At 53.7% G+C, this 21,850-nt stretch overlaps 1 protein-coding gene across 1 annotated transcript in view; it reads left to right on the top strand.

Annotated features, from left to right (window-relative positions):
• The window catches only part of LOC149357136 (uncharacterized), a 45,612-nt gene extending 27,861 nt beyond the window's left edge, over nucleotides 1-17,751 (top strand). Inside the window, exons 3-4 of the mRNA XM_089576517.1 lie at nucleotides 17,283-17,509; nucleotides 17,607-17,751. Of these exons, the coding sequence (XP_089432643.1) occupies nucleotides 17,283-17,509; nucleotides 17,607-17,751 (372 nt within the window). The remainder of the gene's footprint in view (nucleotides 1-17,282; nucleotides 17,510-17,606) is intronic.
• Nucleotides 17,752-21,850: the final 4,099 nt, after the last annotated feature.

Here is a 21,850-nt window from a genome sequence, read left to right as displayed (position 1 = left end):
GTTTATCCGAGGATTTTGTTGTTGTGCAACTGTTCTTAACCCTATAACGCATATAATGAACGGTTGCGGTTCCTGCAAGGCTGACGGGTATTTTACAATGCACCCGAGCACCCCTCCCGTTTCGAGCTTCGGTAGTTCTTTCTGCTGAACCGCCGCTCTCTCCAGGACGTTACCAACACTAGTGATTCACTTAAGGCGCCTATAAAGGAGAAGGCGCTCTGAAATTCCCTCATCGGACAAACCTTGGATGTTACCGGGAAACTAGTATGCACTTCTGTCATTTCCTCATAAGTGAGTCAATTCTGGTCTGGTCGTTCTCCCTGTTCGCTTAGGCAAAGCTTATGTTTTGACGGTAAAGGACACTCCTCATCATTATGATCATCAGCCTGACTACGCCCACCGCAAGGCAAAGGCCTCTCCCATGTCTCTCCCATTAAACCTGTCCTTTGCCAGTTGCGGCCACCGTATTTCCGCAAACTTCCTAATCTCATCCGCCCACTTAACTTTCTGCCGCCCCCTGCTACGTTTGCCTTCTCTTGGAATCCATTCCGCTACCCTTAAGGACCAGCGGTTATCATTATATGCCCTGCCCAAGCACATTTACTCCTCTTGATTTCGACTAGGATGTGATTAACCCGCGTTTGTTCCGTCAGCCATTAAAAGGACACTAACTGCGGTGCAAAGAGATCCCGAGCGCAAGGGCGTACGACATTCTTCACTTGTGCGCTTTTTCGGTAAGCCATAGTGTTATTTAACGCCAACGATCTCTCTCGCAGGTACCTGCACCGTCGCACACTGCGGGCTGTTATTGAAGCCGGCTTGGCCGCTCGCCATCAGAAGCCGAAGGCTGTGGACCCCGGGGACCCCAGCGCTGCGCCGCAGCCTTTCCACGTGTTCCTCTTCGTCTACGCGCTGGGCTGCGCGGCGTTCGGCTTCACTGCAAAATTGGTCAATCTGATAAGGTTTTTTTTGCAGCGGTGCTCGCCGCCCGGGAATACACACGCACCTTCAGAAACGATGTCATAGATTTTGTCCAATGAGTGACGAAAAACAGACGACTCATCCTGCAAACCCTCAAAAAAAGGGTCGCATAATTTACTCAATGCAGCTTTCCACTTTCCTGAGCTGGCACTGCAAGTTAGCAACGCCGCTACTGCAGCTCTATTTGGAATTTCTGGTATGACCAAGTTGATGTCTTCACGCATTGTCGAAGGGTACTGAAGACCCCGAAGAAAGCACCCGGTACTCTTTAATTTGCCTGCTCCATCAATGCTTCTTTTCGCTATTCCCGGAAGCTCGAACTCTATTACTGAGTCCAGGCCCACAGATATCTGCTCAACATGCCAGCTGATAGTGTCGCACTGATACAGACTTTCCTTAGTCACTCAGAGTATCTGCTGGTGTATGTGGCACATACAGGAGTCATTCACATGGCGCCACTGGATATATAGTGATGCCATCCTGACATTTTCCGACGTCCCACGCACTTCCTGATCGTGAAGTGAAACTGCTTGTAACGCCGCCATTAGCTTCATGTAACGGCAGCGAATACCATTCGGCTTTAGAGAAAACAGATGAAGTTCAGCGCTGCCTAGACCCGTACTGAATCCTCATACGGTGGGTCGGTGGTTGTGCAAGGGATTACACGAATTGAGGTGGGTCATTAGTTATCTCGCAATTCAGGAAACTGTGATTCGTTAGTTAAACTCACCAACAGTACCCAGAGATTTGGTTTACAAACGCTCAGCTAGGAAAACTGGCAGCCACTCAAGACGTTAATTTTACATGCAGTGGGACTGTTACGACCCAAGTTGAGACCCGCGATGAAAACGGTGGCGGATTCAACAGCGGAAATTTCGAAAGGTCGTTTGACCCCAAATGACCCCACTAAAAAGAATGACTAGCTGGGAAGTGGTCGATGGAGCTCTTCCCACGCTCGGCTCGGTGCGAACGACCTTCCCTTCTAGAAGCGACCGACGACGGACCAACGACAAGGGAAGAAAGGATTCACCTCGTCTGAGAGGACCCGGAACGAATCGTAGGAAGCCGACGCAGATGCTACCGCGGCGCCAGCATGTCTACGCCACACCTGTGTTCGATGGACAAGTGCTGCTTGCAGGAATGTAGCACCGCAGTGCGAAAGAAGTGCAGACTTACGTTTCCTCCTCGCCAGTTTCCACGTGTGGACTCTGCAACAGGTGCCTCCGTTTGCTGTGTTGTGTTGGGCCGATCTTTGTGTAGCGATGAATTGCCGCCTGGTTAAGGGGCGGAGCTTTAGGCTATTTAACCAGCGCCCTAAGTGAGAACGAACGGAAAATATCTGTGGCATTCGGCTCGCAGCCTTCGGGCTGCGGCCGTGTATCTGTTTTTTCAGCCAGCGTCCGTTCCGGCGGACGCGGTTGTTGCGACGCGCGTCTTAAAGGGGTGGAGACACCAAATTTTGAAGCTATAAAAAGCCTACTATGGGATTCCTATGTATGCAAGGGCACTCACAGCCAGGTGTTCGACGCAACAAACGTTTAAAAGATATTTTAATTCGGTTCCAAAGATTACCTAAATGCTCACTCTCACGATCTAGACCCATCGCTAGCGCCATCAACCATGACGTCACAAGGGGTGTAGAAAAATGAAAGTTTTAGTGACGTCATACCAAAATACAGTGACGTAGGATGAGCGGGGCACAGCCGCGTGAGCGCAGTCGCCGCGCCAGCGAGCCGCGTTTGCTGCTAACCGCCGCTCGCTCGGTTTGTGGCGCGCCGTTGCGAACAGCGTCGCAACGTCCGATTGCAGCTCGTTGCCTGCGTCCGGCCTGCTAGATGTCAACGGCGGGCCGCTCGCGGCAACAACAACGACGAGAAGCGGCAGCCAATGCGAGCGCGGAGAGCGGCAGCGTCATGATGACATAGGGCGCACTCCTTGGAGCCGGGCGGCCTGCGCCAGTCTTCGTGCCGAACGCCGGCATCTGAAGAACGCGATAGTATTGTTTGTTCACGTTCATAGCAAACCCTGGGATATATGAATATCAAAAATGCATCGTTTCTGACGATCGTTGGCAAATACCGAGTTCCTGGTAGAAGTGATGACTGCGATATGCATGCAAATTTCATCCCATAGCCGGTTTTGTGCTGCTGCTACCTGGTGCGGTTCGCCTGCCGTCTGCTAGCTCTGTTGCTGAAGACGTCGTAGAAATCGAACATATATTTTATTATGGGACGAGTTCACAGTAAAGGGGTGCCGAGCGGAGCACGTTTCTGAGCGCTGGCCAGTCCCGAAGCGCCCTCAGCTGCGGAGTCTATGCGAAAGCAGCTAGGCCTAGCGACGACTAGGGCAGTCTGGGACCAGCGCGCAGGTCGTCGGCCGGCGTTGCCGCAGGCAGTGTCGTTGCCGAAAGATCCCCTTTTAGCACAATCATGCTGTCGTATCTCGAATCTAGAAAGCATCCTTTCTGGTAGCATGGCTGTTTTGTATTTTCTTGTGAGGACGTGAAGTACGCCGAATCTGCCGGCCGGTCGGTCAGCCTGGATACAGTCTGCCGACTTCATAAAAGCGAGCTAAAGAGTGTTCTTGACGTAAATAATAAACCATGGGACAAGAAATGTGAAAAAAGTGTCATTTTTGAGGATCGCTGACCAATACTGAGCTGCTGGTAGAGGTAACAACTGTGATATGAGCAAATTTCTTGCAACAACCGCGCCTAGCAGCTGCCACTGGCGCGACGTTGGGGTCCGGCTCGCCTGGCGCCCGCTAGCTCCGCTGCCGAAGGCGTCGATGAGATTGACCATACTATTATTTTATTGTGAGATGATTCTGTTAACACTACAGCTATTTGTGAAAAGTAGGCCTTTCATTATAGCGCAGGCGACTTCCGAAGCGCCGGCCGCTTGCTAAACAGGCTATAGGCCTAGCGACGACCACGGCAGCCAGGCAGCAGCAGAGCTCGTCGCCCGGAGCGCCCGCGAGCGGTGCCGTCGCCGAAAGCTCCCAACATAAGCAGACATGCTTTGTCGCTGCTCGAGTATAGCTGGCAGTTCTGATAACAAGGCGATCTTGTCTTTTCTTGTGGTATTTGTACACCATCCCAAGCAGCGCTCAGGTACTGCTGCACGGTAGCGAAGTGTGACACCGGTTGTGGGCGCAGCTTGGGTAGAGCGGCGCAGCGATGCTTACTGGCATTTTGCAAAGTGTTTCGCATCCTCACGCGAACCCGCGAAGGCGATATTAGCGTGCGAACAAAAAAAAGTCGATGTCCTCCCTCATTGGAATCAGATCTGTCAGAATCCGAGCTGCTGGGACTAGATATGCAGTTGTTTGTTTTCATGTGCTGGTCAGCACGTGTGTGAGAAAGCAGACGATGCAGCAGTAGGTGCGTCACAACTTTTTGTGGGCCCACGTGACCAAGCGAAGCAGTTGATCTTCCCCCTCTGTGACGTCACTGTACAACTCGGCGTTCCGAAACCGAAACCGAAAATCATTCACCTAAAAATGCTATAATAAATTATTCACTGTGAATATATGAATCTTTGAGTGTGTATCATGCTTCCTGGAGCCATAAGAAACGTTTGAAACTAAGAACGCGCGAACCACAAATTTGGTGTCTCCACCCCTTTAACTCTCTCTTTTACTCTGTCCTCTTATCTTTGACCTCTCTTCTATCTGGACGTGGCAGCGGTGGTGGCTCGGCAGGAGCCAGTTGGCAGGCCCGTGCACTTTTCCTTTTCATCCTTCTCTCAGTCGCAACCAGAACGAACGCTCTGGGCCTTGGGTAACATGCTCATCCAGTCGCTCGACGCTTTGAACTCTTAATTTTTGTTTCTTTGCTTTTCTGCCTTTCTTTATGTAAATAAGTGTCTTAAAAAAAAACCATTAAACCTGCTTGTTCTCGTATCCCCAACCTTCGAAGCTTCAGACATTCCTCAGCCCGAGGACGCAACACGCTACCAAATGGAGCCCGGGTTCGAGCTTTCATGGGCGTCACAACAGGGACCTAATACACTTTTTCATATTACCTAGGCACAAATCGTTGAATTCAGACACGCTTATCGAATGCGCCCGACTATTTCTTATAGGACTATGTTGTGAGAATTTCTCTTTCAACTTTCCTCATTTCTATGGCAATCTAAGTACCGTGTATTCTGGTGTCCACGCTCTCTATCCAATCCGTTTGTTCCCATCCCACCACCCCATGATTGAGACGGTCGGCACGTATTGTGGACTTGCTCTTGGGATTCCCGCTTTGCGAGTCCGGGTTCCCGCATTGCATTCGCCTTTGCATTGAGAGCCTAAGCATTGTTCTGACAAGGTTCTATGCTTTGCTGGAAAACAGTCTTTAGCGCGTGTGCGGGAGACGTCGAATGCGCGTCGGCTATCAGTGCTTGGTAGTCGTTTCTTCGGCTGCCTGCAACAGGATTGCGCTGTTGGCGCAAAATGATTTGTAGAAGTTATAGCTGTTCAGGCTGATGCAATAGCTGTGATGAGTGTAAACTTGGCAGCGCCTGAAATGCCAAGATTTTATTAACTGATTTTGCAGCGAGTAGCATTTTGGTGACGTGAATTTGCAATTTTTTTTATTTGATACCTCGAAGGCCCCTGATATGGGGCTTTACATGAGACACAGGCATGGCAGTTAAACGACAATGGTCTTGATAGCGTTTTTAAAATGGATGGCGTTGATGTGATGCACGGCGTCCTGTAGATCATTCCAGTCCCGGGATGACGTGACGAAAAAAGATCGAGAATGAGCGGTAGTTCTTGCGGTGGGGGAGTAGACGGCCTTATGGTGGTTAATACGGCTTGAGAGGCGATAAGCAGGTGATATGGCCGATTCTCAAAAAGATGAATGATAAAACATATGAAAGAGGCACAATCGAGAAATTTTTCGTCGCGTTTCAAGGCTGGGTAAGTTAGTTCTAGATTTTAAAGCAGACACACTAGTGTAGCACAAATAATGTGAATAAATGAAGCGGATAGCCCCATTTTGTATTTTTTCTAAGGTTAAAGAGAGGTTAGTCTCGTGAGGATCCCATATTGCTGAAGCATATTCTAGTTTAGGACGGACAAAAGTTATGTATGCTAATGATTTGATGGATGGGGTGGCAAATCGTAGATTACGCCGTATGAAACCGTATGAACGATTAGCGTCGTTAGCGATGTTCACGATATGAGATGGCCATGTTAGGTTTTGCGTTACAGTAATACCCAAGTACTTACAGGAAGAGACGAACGACACTTCTGAACCGAAAAGAGTGTATTTAGAAGGAGTATGCATCTGCCGACGATGAACGAAATCAAACATGTTTTGGAAATTTTGAGAGACATTAACCAACGTACGCACCAAGTTTGGATTCGGTTAAGATCTTGTTGAAGAATGCCAGCGTTAGTACTGTTAGTGAATGGGCGGTAAATTACACAATCCTCAGAAAATAAGCGGATGATAGACGAAATACTAAGGAAGATCGTTAATATATATGTGGAAAAGCAAAGGTCCTAGGACTCTACCTTGGGAAACACTTGAAATGACCAGGCTACGTGGAGAAGAATGATTGTTAGCGTAGACGAATTGCTCTCTGTTAGTCAAAAAGTTACAAAGCCGTTCCAATACTAACGAATTAAGATTTAGACACGATATCTTTAGTAGCAGTCTTTTAGGCGGTACTTTATCGAACGATTTTTCGAAATCAAGGAAGAGAGTGTCAGTAGGAACCTTTAGGTCACGGTTGGAGCTTAGGTCATTAATAAAGAGAGCCAATTAGGAGTCATATGAACGGCCTTTCAAAAAGCCATGCTGGTTAGTATGGAAGAATTTTACGGAGACAAGGAATTTGTGCGAATATGTGCGAATAAATAATATGTTCCATTAGTTCCGAATAGACGCTTGTGAGGGAAATGGAGCGGTAATTTTTGCATGAAACAGGTGAGCCCTTTTTGGAGACTGGAATGATCTTACCAACTTTCCAATCTTGTGGAAGCACACCTGTTGATATGGACTGCTGAAAGAGGTGGCGCAATATTACACTTACAGTGTTTTTAGTATTTTTTAGGATATTAGAATTTATGCCGTCAACACCATATGAGGATGTAAGTTTCATGATTCTGTTAGCATCAAATGTAATCTGTGGCATAGCTGGGAGGGCCGAACGCTGGGAAATCCGGTAGGTCACCTTCAGGTTCTTTTGTAAAAACTGGAGAAAAAAAGTTATTAAGAGCGTGGCTAGATTCGAGTTCCGCAATAAGGTTGTTGTCGTCGTCATGTATTGTTAGAGGCTGTGCTTTATAACTCTTTGAGCACTTCAATGTTGGAACACACTAAGATCAAAGTTTCAGGCGAACTAGAAGTGAATCTTTAACACTGCGGGAAGGTCAGGAACGGAGACAGAAACGGGACGCAAACAGCGGGGGAGACCGGTTCTGACCTTTGACCGAGTTTGACGTGTTTGTTGACGCTCCTTCGACTTCGGCCGGGCCTAGCTAGGCCGTGCAGCAACCGGGTTGGGCCCGCATCGCCTGCACGTACGACCCGCAGGCAACGGACCTGGACCTAGGATAACCACCTCCCGTGGCCCCCCGGCCATGGAGCCCCACCAGGAGGCCCGCAGCCGCGGAATGCGCAAGCCTAGGACTGTGCCGGACGGACCTCGTTCGCAGAGCGCACGCCGCGACCGGTCTATCGATTCATCTCCGCTGCTAGAGAGGTGGATAGAGTGCGTGCAACGCGCAACACAGCGCGCTGCCCTGACTCCGGAGACGGCGAAGGCAACGCTACGCACCTTGGCCCTTCCGCCACGTGCTGCTGCGATGGCGGCGCGCGCGGACCAACACGTGGGAGCCGCCATTGCCAGCTCGCTCCTGCAGCCACCACTCGGCGGCGGCTACATTCCAGCAGCGGTGGAAGCAGCAGTAGAAGAGCCAGAGGGGGACGACGCCATTGATCAAAGCACCCATCGCAAGCGGCGCCATTCCACCCACTCTGAAGAAGGGGAGGGGAACAAAGGCAGCGGGGGCGAGGAATCTGCTGCTAAGCGCGAAGCGCTGCAGCTAACTGCACCTGCCTCACCTCCCCCTCCGCGTCCAGAGGGAGCGGCACAGGACAAAGAGCCAGGGAGGTGACAGCCGACAATGGCGTGTCTGCCAGTGCTGGCTGCTTTCCCCCTGCTCTCGCCGGAACGCAAGCCCCCACCCTGAGGGACCAGCTGCCGGTGACGACTTCGGCTGACGCGGCGCAGAAGCCAGCAAACCCAGCACGTGACCCAGAGGCCGCTGCTGCGGCTCTCAGACGGAGCGCGGTGCACGCTGCCAGCGTGCCTGACAGCAACGAACGCCACGCCCCCCTGGCATCCTCATGCTCACTGGAGACCGCCAGCCTGATCCCCTGGTGCCAGGCTTCAACCCGAGCACAGCGAAGGCGTAAGGCTGCCCTGCAGAGAGCTGCTGCTGCTGTGGCGGTCCATGAGGAGCTCCACTGGACAGTCCTGTTCCGGCCAGCGGAACGCGGCGTGGCCATAAGCAGGGAACAGGGCTGGGAGATTGCTGAGGAGCTGGGCCCGCGCCCAGGCGTGCTGGCGGTTCGCGTTAATACGCGGCGGAACGTGGTGGCGGTGGACACCGGCTGCGCAGCTACCTTCGGCTCGCTTCTGGCCACGACTATCATCCGTGGCCTGGCTGTGTGCGCCAGGGAGCCAGCTCCTCGCAACCAGTCCAGTGGGCTCGTGTTCGGCGTGGACGCGCGCCGCTCAGCGGCCCAGCTGCTTGCCGCAGTGGAGTCGGCGGTGGCAGTGACGTCGGCGTCGCTGTCGGGAAGCACGCTGCTTCTCCGATTTGCGGCGCCGATCCCGCCGCCGCATGTGTTCATTTACAGGCGGCGCCTCGCTGCCCGGCCCTGCCGCCCGCGCCCACTGCAGTGTTCCCGCTGTTCCAGCCTGGGCCATGCCACCGAGACCTGCAGAGCTGCTGCCCGCTGTGCCCGCTGCGGTGACCACACGACACTGGAGCGTGCACCAGCGGAAAATCGCGCTGCTCAAACTGCGACGGTCGACACCCTGCCACGGACCCTTCATGCCCGCACTGGCAACGAGAGAGGCATGTCGCCACGATTTTGGCTTCGTCAGAGGTGCCTCTCTCACGACGGGCCGTGCGCGCGGTTGTACGCGAAGAAACGGCTCCGCAGGCTGCACAGCAGCAACCAAGCAAGCGCAGCTATGCGCAGGTTGCGGGCCACAGCAAGCAGCAGCAGCAGCCTTCTCAGCAGCTCCGGCCTCAGAAGCAGCGGGGGCGGCATCCCAAGCAGCAGGCCGGTTCACGCACCGCACCAGTGAGGCCCGCACCGACTAACTCCGGTGGCTCCCCTCTGGACGCACGCGACGCCTTAATCGAGCGCCTGCAGGCCGCGCTGAGAGCACTAAGCGTGCTCCTGCCAGAGGGCTCCGAGGGTCGCCGCATCTGTGAGGAAGCGACAGTCCCTCCTGCACTAAACAGCCAACAACATGGCTAGTCGCCGGGCAGTACCCCGCATTCCCACAGTCCTGCAATGGAACGTCCGCTCCCTTGCAGCGCGATACGCTGAGCTCCGCTTACGCATAACATCCGAACAACCAGAGGTGATCGCGCTGCAAGAAACTTACGTCCGGCTGCGGGATGGGGAGCCCCAAAGGCGGCTGCCCGGCTACATCGGTTACTATTCACCAACGAAGTGTGAGGAGGAGTCATGTGCATCAATCCCCTGCGGCGACCAAGCCCATCGACCCGGAAAATCACGGGCCTCCATTTATGTGCGACGCGACGTCCAGCACGCGCTCGTCGGCACGGCGGCGGCGACGAGTGACGTTCAGGAGTGCGTGGCAGTGACAGTGCGCGTCAGGGGTGTTGACACATCAGTGGCCAGTGTTTATGTGCGCCCAGCTGTGGCATGGAACGCGCTGTGTTTTCGTGCAGTGTCGTCGTGTTGTGCCCCGCGCCAGCTCATAGTTGGTGACTTCAACGCCCATCATTGTGCGTGGGGCAGTGCGCGCAACGACCGGCGCGGCGACGACCTGCATGACACAGCAACGCAGCTGGGACTCACTCCTCTCAACACTGGCCAGCCCACCTTCCGACGGCGTGGATCGTCTGGCTCCTGCAACGACGTTGCGTTCGCGTCCAGCGGCATCGAGGCGACCTGGCGTCGTGCACCATCCCTCTGGGGCTCGGATCACTTCTCCATCACCATAGAGCCCACTGCTATAGAGGCGCGCCCCATGCGTACGTACGCAATCGTGAATTGGGGCCGCTTCCGCCAAGAGGTGGACTCCGCCGCTGCGTTCGGCGCCGATTACTTCACCAGTCTTGTCCGGAGCGCCCTCGCAGCCACGCGTCGCGCAGAGGTGCGGGCAGGTCAGCCAACACCCGACAATAAGCTGCTCGATCTGCGCGACAAAAGGGACAAGGCGGAGCGCAGGGCGCGACGGACGGACAAGCCAGAAGACTGGACGGTCTACAATCGGCTGGACGCAGCGGCAAGGCGTCACTCCAACAAGCTCTATCGACGGCAGTGGGCTTCTCTCTGCAACACAATGGAGAAGGATCGCAGCTCGCGGCGGCTCTTCACCACCCTGCGGCGCATCACTACACCTCAGGCGAACCCTCAGCCCCTGGCCGCTCTCGCCATCTCGAGCGTCCAAACAAACCAACAGCTGGCTGAGCAGTTCGCTGACCGATTTGCGCCACAGCGTCCCGCGAGCAGTGCAGTGACGACATCGGGCCCCAGTTTTGACGCCAGGTACTCTTCCCCCGCCCCGGATGACGGCCCGTGCAACGCGCTCTTCACAGCGGCGGAACTGAACGACGCACTGCACCACTGCACCCGCCGCTCATCGCCCGGGCCAGACGGGGTTATGTACCAGATGCTGCGCAACCTGGACGCGGAACAACGTCAAGTCCTCCTGCGGCAGCTCAACCTGGTGTGGGTGCTACCTGAGGAGTGGCGCACAGCGGTCGTCTGCGCGATACCGAAGCCAGGCCGCCCACCCACGGAGCTCAGCGGATACCGGCCAGTGGCGCTAACGTCGGCGGCATGCAAGCTGATGGAGCATATGGCGCTCCAACGCCTGCATGCGCTGGCCGCGGAGGCAGACTTGTTCGACGAGCGTCAGACAGGGTTTCGCGGGATGCGCTGCGCGGCAGATTCAATCGCGGAGGTTGTCTCCGCACTCGAGCACGCCGTGGCGGCGCGGCAGGTAGCACTGCTCTTGCTGCTCGACGTGTCGAGTGCGTTTGACAACGTCCACCGTGCGGTAATTCTCGCGAGGCTGGAAGAGGCGGGCGTGGCCGGTCGTCTGTTGCGTTATGTGCAGGGGTTCCTCAACGCGCGCACTATTCGCGTGCGCGTGGGAGCGGCTCTCTGTCAGCCCCGCCCGGTGGATCTAGGCGTGCCGCAGGGGTCGGTGTTGTCCCCGTTCCTCTTCAATGTGGCGATGTCGGCGGTGCCGGGCTGTCTGCCCACAGGCAACCGGCACCGCGTGTACATCTCCATATACGCGGACGACATCGCTCTGTGGTGCTTGGGACCTCCGGGTGAGGCTTCCCGCGTGAGAGACTGTCTCCAGGGGTCCCTTGACGCTATCGGCGACCGGTTGCGGGGCCTCGGCCCTGCGCTTTGCGCGGAGAAGACTGCAGCCATGGCCTGCGCAGCTCGCAGATGCGCCCGCCTGGCGCCGCTGACGTTGGCTGGGACGCCGCTGCCGTGGAAGAGCTCCGTGCGGTACATCGGCCTGGAAATCGACCAGCGCCTCTCCTTCCGCCCCGCGGCGACTAGGGCCTGCCAGCAGATGAATAGGACTACAGCCGCTGTGCACAAGCTCACCGCCCGGGACCAGGGGATTTCTCAGCAGGCTGCGCTGCGCCTCTACAACGCCGCAGCCTTAGGGGCGATACTCTACGCGCTGCCCCTCGTCACGGTGCGCAAACCATCATGGAAGGCACTGGAGGTGCAGCATCGCAAAGCGCTGCGGACCTGCCTCGGTCTACCCGGAAACTCGCAATGCGAGGCGACACTGGCCGAGGCGGGCGCGTGGCCGCTGCAGCTACAGGCCACGCAGCGCTCGCTGCACCACACTGACCGCCTTCACCGCGCACCAGACGGCGCGGAACTCCTGCAGCGCCTTCGTCACTACCCGCGCTCAAGAATGGGCGCGGCACTGCAGGAATATGACCAGCTGACGCGCGCCACGCCCCCCTACGGCCTTTGCTCCCCCTGGCCCCTCACGACGGAGGTACAGCGAGAGATCGTCGGCATCGCGGGAAAACGCAGCACACCACTATGTGCAGTGCAGCAGCTAGCCGGAGCCGTCATCTACGAGCAACTGCGCGACCATCTGCTTGTGTTCACTGACGGCTCCGGGGTGAGCGAAAACTGCTCGCTCGCCGCAGCGGCCACCATCCCCGCCCTGCAGCTGCACCGCCAGCAAAGAGTGGCTTACCTGGGCTCTTCGACCACGGCGGAGCTACTGGGTCTTCGCCTGGGCTTGGAACTGGTGCTTACCCTTACTCCGCCGCCACCCAGGTGTGCTCTGCTGTGTGATTCCCGTGCCGCCCTCAGCCGCCTGCAGACTCCCGGCCGTGGCACCCCGTTGCTGTGCGCGTTACGCGAGCGCATTGAGCGCCTCGCGGAGCGCAGATGCAGTATTCGCGTGCAGTGGGTGCCCGGTCACTGCGGCATCCGCGGCAACGAGCAAGCCGACGAGCTCGCCACCGCCGCACTTCAGCTTCCTCCCAGCGACGAACCGCTCGCCCTGGAAGACGTGCGTGCGGTGATCTACGACCACCTCCGTCAGCAACACCCGGACCCTCGCATCGCGCGAGGAGAGCGCATTTCTCTCGTCGGCGCGCGCTCACTGTCGCGCCTCCAGCGGGCGATGATCATCCGAGTGCGCGTCGGCTGCGTGTTGCCCGGGGAAAGACGGGTGCGCCACGGACTTTCGTCGAGCGACGCGTGCGCTGACTGCGGCGCAGTGGAGACATTGGAGCACATGCTCCTTCGCTGTACCGCTTCTGCAGTGCCGCGTCGCGAGATGCTCGCGGCCTACAGGGCGCTGGGAATCATCCCGGACAGTCTCGAAGCGCTCCTGTGGCCGCGCGGCAGTGCGCACACCCGTGACAGAACAATGGTGAGCCTCTGTGCGTTCATTGAGCAGGCGGACTTGACTCCCCGCTTGCTCTATGCCAGGTAGTGCAGGCGTGACACGAACGCTCCGTGGGTGCTACCTCGGACGGTATACGCGGCCGGGCGCCCCACCCCGGCCGCTAGTGCAGTGTACCGCGCGCGCGATTAGTCCGAGACAGGAGGCTACGTGCGCGCGGCTATGTACATACAGTTTACTTCTTGTGTAAGTGATTGTGCGCAGTGGCCGCTCGCGCGCACTTATTTTCGGACAATGCTTGGACATTAGCGCGCGAGCGGCGCGAACTTGATTACTTTTGTATTTTGTAAATAGTGTACAAAGCTCTCCCCTGTCCTTTCTCGCTGTCGCTCCCCTCTATACTTCTCCTTACTATCCTCTTCCTTTCCCTTTCGTTTCCGCCGGCTGCAGCTCGGGTGCTTAAGATATTAGATAGCAATTGGCGCGGCCGGCAACACTCTTTTGCTTCACTTTTTATTTTCTTAAATAAACCACTACCACCTACCACCGAACAGCGCTGTGTCCCGACCATGCGCATTCGTCCTTGGCATCAGCGTCGCTTTCTGACCATTAAAAAGCAACTAGCCTGCACTTCTAGCCTTGTAAGTAGAAAGTTTAACGTACTACTTGAATACAAAAACAGTTTCCGTGGTTACCACCATTACCCGGTTGGCGTTTAAGAACGGAAATCGGGGCATGAATTTCAACTATTTGGAACATGCTAATAACTTTCTGCGGCCGTCAAAATTAGCGGGTCCAAGCGCAGCAGTTCTTTTATCAACCCATGTTTGCAGTACGTATGAGGAGTAGCCAATCACAGGAACCTTGTTGGCGCACCATATAAACGCACTTTTCCGTCTTCTGGCAAATACAAGCTAAAATAGCAGAAGGGAATTATGCGGTTGTAGCTACTTGCGCACAATACTTCCTGCTAATGCAGAAAAACTGCGCTTACTTACGCTGCAAAGAGCGAAATAAAAGTTTTTTATTCCGATCGAGTTTTGCTATAGATGGATTGATGTCAGTGATGATCCTCTTGAAACCGTTGCTTATAATACTACACCAGAGATATTGAGTATGTCATGGGTCATGTTCGGATGCCTTTGAAGATATCTCGGTCTTGAGAAGCACACTTCTATCCGCGCACTTGGGAGGCACCCGTGTTAAGTGAGAGAATTTATTTCACCTCAGACCTAATATATAGTGTTGCAGCAAACAGCATCTTGAGTGTATTGTGCTCATTACATGCTCACTATTCGTGTTTTCTCATTGTGGCACATTTCTTGTTCATCGCGCGGTATGTCATTGATCGATTGTGTGTTACATATAGCCAACGTATCATAGAAAAACAATCAATGCCCCACCTTCATATGTGTGTCAAAAGGTTTCCCTTGTCGCACTACGAAGAACTTGAGCTGTTTCAAGCACTCGCGCGCTCTTGATGCACAAAATGCGACAGCTTGTACTCTGCCCATGGACACGTCCATACTGTAGCAGAGCCGAGCAAGTCTGACGTCACTCGCTGCAGCATAATCTGCGCATGATTGAGTACGTCAGCGCACTGTATATATATGCCATCTTATCGGGAATAAACGTTGTTCATCACCCGATGCCGGCCCGTACACATGGTGGCAGCGGTGCCCATTCACTATGTCCGCCCCGTCGACACTGCTCCCGGCCCCGAAACCACTGGACACCTCGGGCGACGCATGGACTGCTTGGAAAACATGGAAAAGTGAGTTCATGCTGTTTTCCACGGCCACCCAGTTAAGCAAACAGCCTAAAGAAGTGCAAGCAGCGACGTTACTTGTAACGATTGGAGAAGACGGCAGGAAAACTTACAGCACTTTCAAATTCGACGGGGAAAAGGACAAGAACGACGTCGACATTTTGCTTGAAAAGTTTGAGGAATTCTACAAACCATCGACGAATCTGACATTCCATGAGTTCCGCTTCGGATCAAGAGACCAAAAACAAGGGGAACCTTTTAACGACTGGCTGACAGACCTAAAGCTACTAGCAAAAAACTGCGAGTTCGGAGACTTGGAAGACCGCTTGCCCCGCAGCCGGATTATCCTGGGAGTTCAAGACAAAGGCTTACAGCAAACGCTTATTGCCGAAAACCCGTCGTATGAGAAGACAGTTACAATATGCCGAGCCCACGAACAAGGAAAGGAGCAGTTTAAGGAAATCAGGGACGGCACCGAAAGAGCAGGCGACGCAGTAGTCCATGCGGTCGGGCCGCGAGAACGGCCTTGTAGTCGTTGTGGTTATCTCACTCACCGTGGCGTGATGTGCCCGGCTCAAGGGAAGGTGAATTTTATGGCCGAAGAACGCTGTTAACGTTACGCGACACTCTTGGTGCGGTTTGCTCGGCAGTTTGTCGACATCCTTGCTTGAAATTACACAGCAGTTAGCTCCTGTGTCCAGCTTGCACGTGTATGGGCGTCCTTCGATGTAAACTGTCGCGCTCCAATGGTCTGAGGCTAGGGCACCGACGGTCAAAGTTTGCAAAATGAAATCACTGTCATCGTCGTCTTGCAGTTGGCGCACTTCTTTTTTCGAACCTCTGTCCTGACGGGGCGCCAGTGCTTTGCATGCTTGAGCGAAGTGATTACGCCCACCGCAATTCGTGCACACCTTCCCTTGAGCCGGGCACATCACGCCACGGTGAGTGAGATAACCACAACGACTACAAGGCCGTTTTCGCGGCCCGACCGCATGGACTACTGCGTCGCCTGCTGTTTCGGTGCCCTCCCTGATTTCCTTAAACTGCTCCTTTCCTTGTTCGTGGGCTCGGCATATTGTAACTGTCTTCTCATACGACGGGTTTTCGGCAATAAGCGTTTGCTGTAAGCCTTTGTCTTGAACTCCCAGGATAAGCCGGCTGTGGACCACGTTGCTGGGTATAGCTTATCCAAGGTAAATGAGCCAACAGAATGGTCCAGTCATATGGTCACGGTGCTTAAGAAAGAAAAAGTGCGCATCTGCCTAGACCCCACAGCACTAAACAAAGCTTTGCTACGAGAGAACTACCCCATGCCGACCCTTGAAGATGTTGTGCCTAGGCTTGCCGGAGCAAAGTTCTTTACAACTCTAGACGCAGCGTCAGGATTCTGGCAAATCAAACTAACAGACGCAAGTTCGAAGCTGTGCACAATGAGCACACCTTACGGACGATATCGCTTCCTGCGCATGCCTTTCGGAATTGCCTCAGCCCCGGAAGTGTTTCAGGCAGCGATGCATCGCGTGCTAGAAGGTTTGCCAAACGTTGCAGTAGTAATGGATGACATCCTATTATGGGGCACGACAAAAGAAGAGCACGACTACCACTTACAGCTTCTTTTAACACGCTGTCGCGAACATAACTTGAAACTGAACTTGAAGAAATGTTCATTTTTCCAGACCGAGGTACGCTATCTGGGACACGTGCTCACTGTGGACGGCCTGCGAGTAGATCCACAACGCGTGCAAGATATTCTGGAAATGCCAGCACCAAAGAATAGTAAGGAACTGCAAGTTTTTCTGGGCACAATAAATTTTGTGCAACGTTTCATCCCTAACATGTCTGTAGTGACCGCCCCTCTTCGGTCTTTGCTGCGCAAAGAAATTGCATGGGTATGGACGGAAAAGCAGCAAGAAAGCTTCGAAAAGTTGCGCCAGGCCCTTTAACAGCCGCGAAACGCCAAAATGCCCCTTTTAAGTCACGACGTTCCCACCCTACCCTGGCAAGTTGTTGGCATTGACTTGTTCTTTTACGAAGGTCGCGAATTTGCCCTCATCGTCGACTTTTACTCGTTTTTTTTCGAACTGCGGGAACTTCGCACCACCACAGCAACCTCGCTGATCTCCTGGTGCTCTGAAATTTTCTCTGTTCATGGCTTGCCTGTGAAGTTATGCAGTGATAATGGACCGCCCTTTAACAGCCGTGAGTTTAAAGATTTTCTGAACAGCCTAGGTATCGCCCAAGTCACGTCAAGCCCCTACCACCCGCGGTCTAACGGCATGACGGAAAGAGCGGTGCAGGAAGCCAAGAAGCTTCTAAAAAAATGTTCCCTTAAAACGCCTGCATTTCAGATGGCTTTGCTGGAATGGCGCAATACACCGCGTGATGATGTGCTACAGTCCCCTGTGCAGAGGCTGATGGGACGCCAAACACGGACTCCTCTCCCGGTGCCTACCAGCCATTTGGAGCCACAAGCTATACCCAGCAACGTGGTCCACAGCCGGCTTCGTGAGATACGCCAACGCCAAAAGACGTACTACAACCGTGGCAGCAGGTACCTGCCACCTGCGACGCCAGGCCAGCAGGTCACCGTGTATGACACAATCAACCGGGCCTGGTCTCCAGCTGTAGTCCTCAGGCCAGCTAACGAACCTCGCTCGGCGATCCTCAAAACTGAAGACGGCAGGGAAATTCGTCGCACACGAGAACATCTACGACTGATGGGTCCGCAACAGGAAACCAGTTCCGCCCCTCAAGAAGACCCTTGCACAGAGCCCGGCCAAGAGCTACGTCGAAGCACAAGGTTGCGACGTGAACCTTGTCGGTACCCTCTACCGGAGCGACGCTGAACCCGGTTTGTTCGAAGAAGGGAAGATGTAGCAGAGCCGAGCAAGTCTGACGTCACTCGCTGCAGCATAATCTGCGCATGATTGAGTACGTCAGCGCACTGTATATATATGCCATCTTATCGGGAATAAACGTTGTTCATCACCCGATGCCGGCCCGTACACACATACGTTTCCTCTTGTCTGCTGCAGCAACCTCGCATCGTTTAAATAATCAGAGTGTGACCTGTTAACTTGGTGGTAAGCGCTTGAGTTGTGTGTGTTTCCTCGTTTGTCGTGCGTTCTTTCCTCGCTCTTTTAAACGTTACACATCGCCTATCACTGTTTTTCTTTTACGCTTTGTGTTATGCGGTTTCCAAGTCATAAATGAATGTTTCATCAAGTTAATCATTTCTTCTTTTTATAGGCGGAAAATCCTCTTACTACAGAAATTACAGGCAAAGGGCTCAGAATTTGCCACACTTACATATTAAATGTCAGCTCAGTTCGACGCGCGGGCGACAGAAGACACAAAGAGATCTGGCTACCTGAGAAATGTTTTGATAGCGCTCTCTGTTTGCTCTTCACTCCTCCTCGAGTTCAGTGTCACGCTGAACGTCAAAACTAGCCAGAATTTAGTAATACTTGCTGGGGAACTAGTCAGTGCATATTTTCTTAAAAAGATTTAGCGCCAAAACAGACAACACACAGTGTTGGGCTTGTCCCGTCTCTCTTACTGTGTGCGGTCGGTTTTGGCGCCAAAGTTCTTTTACGCAAATATCCACTATTTCTTTTTCCCCACCGAAGGAAAGCAGGCTATCAGCGCACCCTTTTTTTCTCTAATGATATCTCTCGCTGTTTCAGTAAAAAATGTTCATAAGCAGGGCATGAATTGTGAAAGTAAGATTGCCGATGGTCGTTAACAGTAATGGACTGGATTCGAAGAGAAGGCATGCGGGCGTAGCAGAGGATAGCAGAGAGTAAGGTGCGAATGACACTAGGAAGTTGGAGGGGTTAAGTTGGTTGCAGCGACTTAGGACAGGGTTTATTGGAGTTATATGAGAGAGGCCCTTTACTGCACTGGGCCTAGTCAAGACACTGCTGCTGCTGTTGTTGTTGTTGATGATGATGATAATGATAAAGGGAAAGGCCTACGAGGACTCAGCAGACGGGATGCCAGGTTGAGCGCTTGGGGAAACTTGTGCCACGGGGGTGCGAGTGCGTGACGTGGGACAACATGAGTTGTCGCTCAGCGAGTGGTCTACGAAGGCCTGACACGTCGACCGTGGAAACTCCCCGGTCCCGAGTAGCCACATGCGGAGCTCTGCATCCATAGCCATGGCAAAGATGCGTGCACTGCGATAAGAGCGAATAGGAATGTTCGCAAGCTACAGCGTAGCAAGCGTTGTGGACTTGCCCGCTGTTAACGAAACCACTCAGGTTTCCGAAGGATTTAGCGAGGCTTGTCTTGCTCTACTGCACCGAAGCTTGGCAGCATTGAGTACTTTATAGAGCTCTCGTTTAAGGTTACGAAGACATCTGGTGATCAGACATTGTTGCAGAGCAGAAGAGTGTGAAGCGGGAAGTGGCCCGGGACGGAGTACTCTCACTAGACCTGCAACAATTACATATATATAATCATGTAATCGTGCCTCCCCCCCCCCCCCCATTACTACATTTCTGTGGGTACGCTGTTGTTCATCCTCATCTGAGCCGGGCAGAATCGACGCTTTCAATGCCGTCCGAGGCTCCTGGATCCCGCCGCTAGGCACTGACCCAGCCCGATCTGACCTGTCGCTCTAGCTCACCCCGTCCGGAGTACTGACGGAGTAACGACACGAAGACGCGGCCGCAATAACCTAACCATACGGCCATGCGAAGGATCACTGCAGCTACGACGCCAGGACGACACGAAACAAGACGTCATTGTCCCGCCCATGCCGTCCGGCGCATCTTTAGCCTATGGCGTGTGGTTCTTGACAAGTGATGGTCATCAAACCGCGAGGACCGTAAATATCAGACCAGTTCATTAATCGCTGTGGGAAGTCTGTACACTTTTTTGCATGCCTTTCCTGCCGATATCCGTCCTCACCTTGTACCTCAGTACTTCAGCCATTGCTCGGGACTGTCCCTCGATGGCGCCGGGTAATGTTATGAACCAGAAGAAGACGAAACGTGGCAGTGGCGCGCTAAACCGAGGACTCGCAACCTGAACCCAAATTCAACCAAATTCAACCGGTGGCAGCACCTGCCATCCCATCCCAGGGAAGTTGTCAATGTTAATGAACGTTAATAAGAGAAAGATCAATTCTGCACATATGGACATTAAAGGTGCAGTGAAGAGGAATCTGAACTCGTCTTTTTGCCGCGGGAACTCGACCTATACTTCCCGAGCATTCTTAGAAACTGCGATCTTACTGCCCTTTGTGGCCGATTTCCCTAATTAAATGGAATTAATGTCCGGCACCCGCCTTTATTTTTTGAATTCTCCCCGTACGGTGGGCGGAGTCAACCAACAGTGGAGTTTTTTTCAGCCAGCTCCGCGGAGGCTTTGCTTTCGCTTTATTTTGGTTTTTAGGTTTACGTGAACAGTTTCATTCGCAGATAATGTAGCCTCAAAATAAGCCCGCCGAAATAAAAATACGCGCGGACTATTTGCTACTACGGATTACTACGTATTACTCCGCCGGTGGCAGAGCGGTAAGCCGCCGCGGGACTGGGTGAAAGGCACTCCACGTTTTGGTCGACTCCGCCCACCGCACGGGGAGAATGCAAAAATAAAAGGCGGGAGCCGGACGTTAATTCGATTTAATTAGGGAAATCGACAACACATGGCAATGAATCGAAGTTTCTAAGAATGCTCGGAACGTGTAGATTGAGTTCCCGCGGCAAAAAGACGAGTTCAGATTCCTCTTCAGTGCACCTTTAATTCATTAGCTATCGCCTCATACCCTTGAGACGGAGCGCAGGCCGCGGTACGGCGGCGACTGCCATCACGAAGTTAGCGCACATATCGGAAGGGTGCGGCGGCTAGGTAGGGCCATGCAGAGGTAGAATTACCAGCTGCGTAACATCCGGTTACACCATGCATCAGAGCGTGGCGACTGCGTTCACAAAGTGAGCGGGCAAGCTTATACGCCTTCTCACCAGCAAGCAGTCTTAAGTGTCTCTGCCGACTTTCTTTATTCCGCCGCTTCATTTAAAGTGACGCTGAGGACAAATAGAAGTCGGCCTGTACTGAGAGGGTTGATTACCATTGATTACCTATGGCCGCCAGGACTAGTCCATGCGAACGCAGGAATCATTTGATAAGTGAGATTCTGCAGCGAGAGTGGGCCATGAGTTTGAACATCTTCGCGAATCATCTGGCACCGCTATCTAGTCTTGTATCGAAGACAGATGAAAGTATTTCCAATGAGACGCGCAGTGTCCGCTACTGGCGGCCGACGGATGGTACCACAGTCGGGTCCAACTCAAGAGCAAAGCAGTTCTTCCCCGTCAAAGGATCCCCTTCCAGCCAAGAGCGTCGGCCGGTTCTCATGGACCTGCTAGCGTGGCAATGCAGGCAGGGGACTATCCCCGACCATAGATGGGGGGGGGGGGGGGACTATAACTTTTCATCTGCCACTTCTTACCACTTATCACCAGTAAGAGGTTGACTGCAGATGGTGAAACGTTACATATAAGCCGAAAGGCCTGTCCATCCTTCCGAATAAGCTTCCTTCCAAGAGAACGACTGAAGCACGTGTACTAATCTTCTAGCACTTCGAAACGTTACCGATGACGCACAGGAGTCAGAGCCGCTCATTCTGGTGCTCATTGTGGTGCTGCGCCAGACCAGTGTGACGAAAAAATGGCTGAGACTTAGCTAATGTTAATCCTAGTCAGATGCGAAGCATATTGATGGCTAGGCTTGGTAATACATGGCTTTCCTTGGTTGACGTTCATCCCGCTCTTCATCGTCTCTGTGGCACGCTGAAGCTTTCGCTTCTCGTTCAAATCAGCCCTGCTTCTAGGCGGCATCCCAACACCTGGCCGCCTCGTAAGTGCCCGGAGAGCGAGGCAAGCTCAGCTTTATACCGCTGCTGTAGCGTCACGTGGTCAGCTGCAGCGCCTCTGATGTGGAGCCTCCACCGCCGCGGCCGACCGCGCGA

Source organism: Amblyomma mixtum, chromosome 3 (genome assembly GCF_055824585.1).
Source record: "Amblyomma mixtum isolate Tamu chromosome 3, ASM5582458v1, whole genome shotgun sequence".
In the NCBI taxonomy this organism is placed as follows: domain Eukaryota; kingdom Metazoa; phylum Arthropoda; class Arachnida; order Ixodida; family Ixodidae; genus Amblyomma; species Amblyomma mixtum.
Note: the sequence above shows the minus strand (reverse complement) of the source record. Positions and strands in the feature narration are given on the sequence as shown.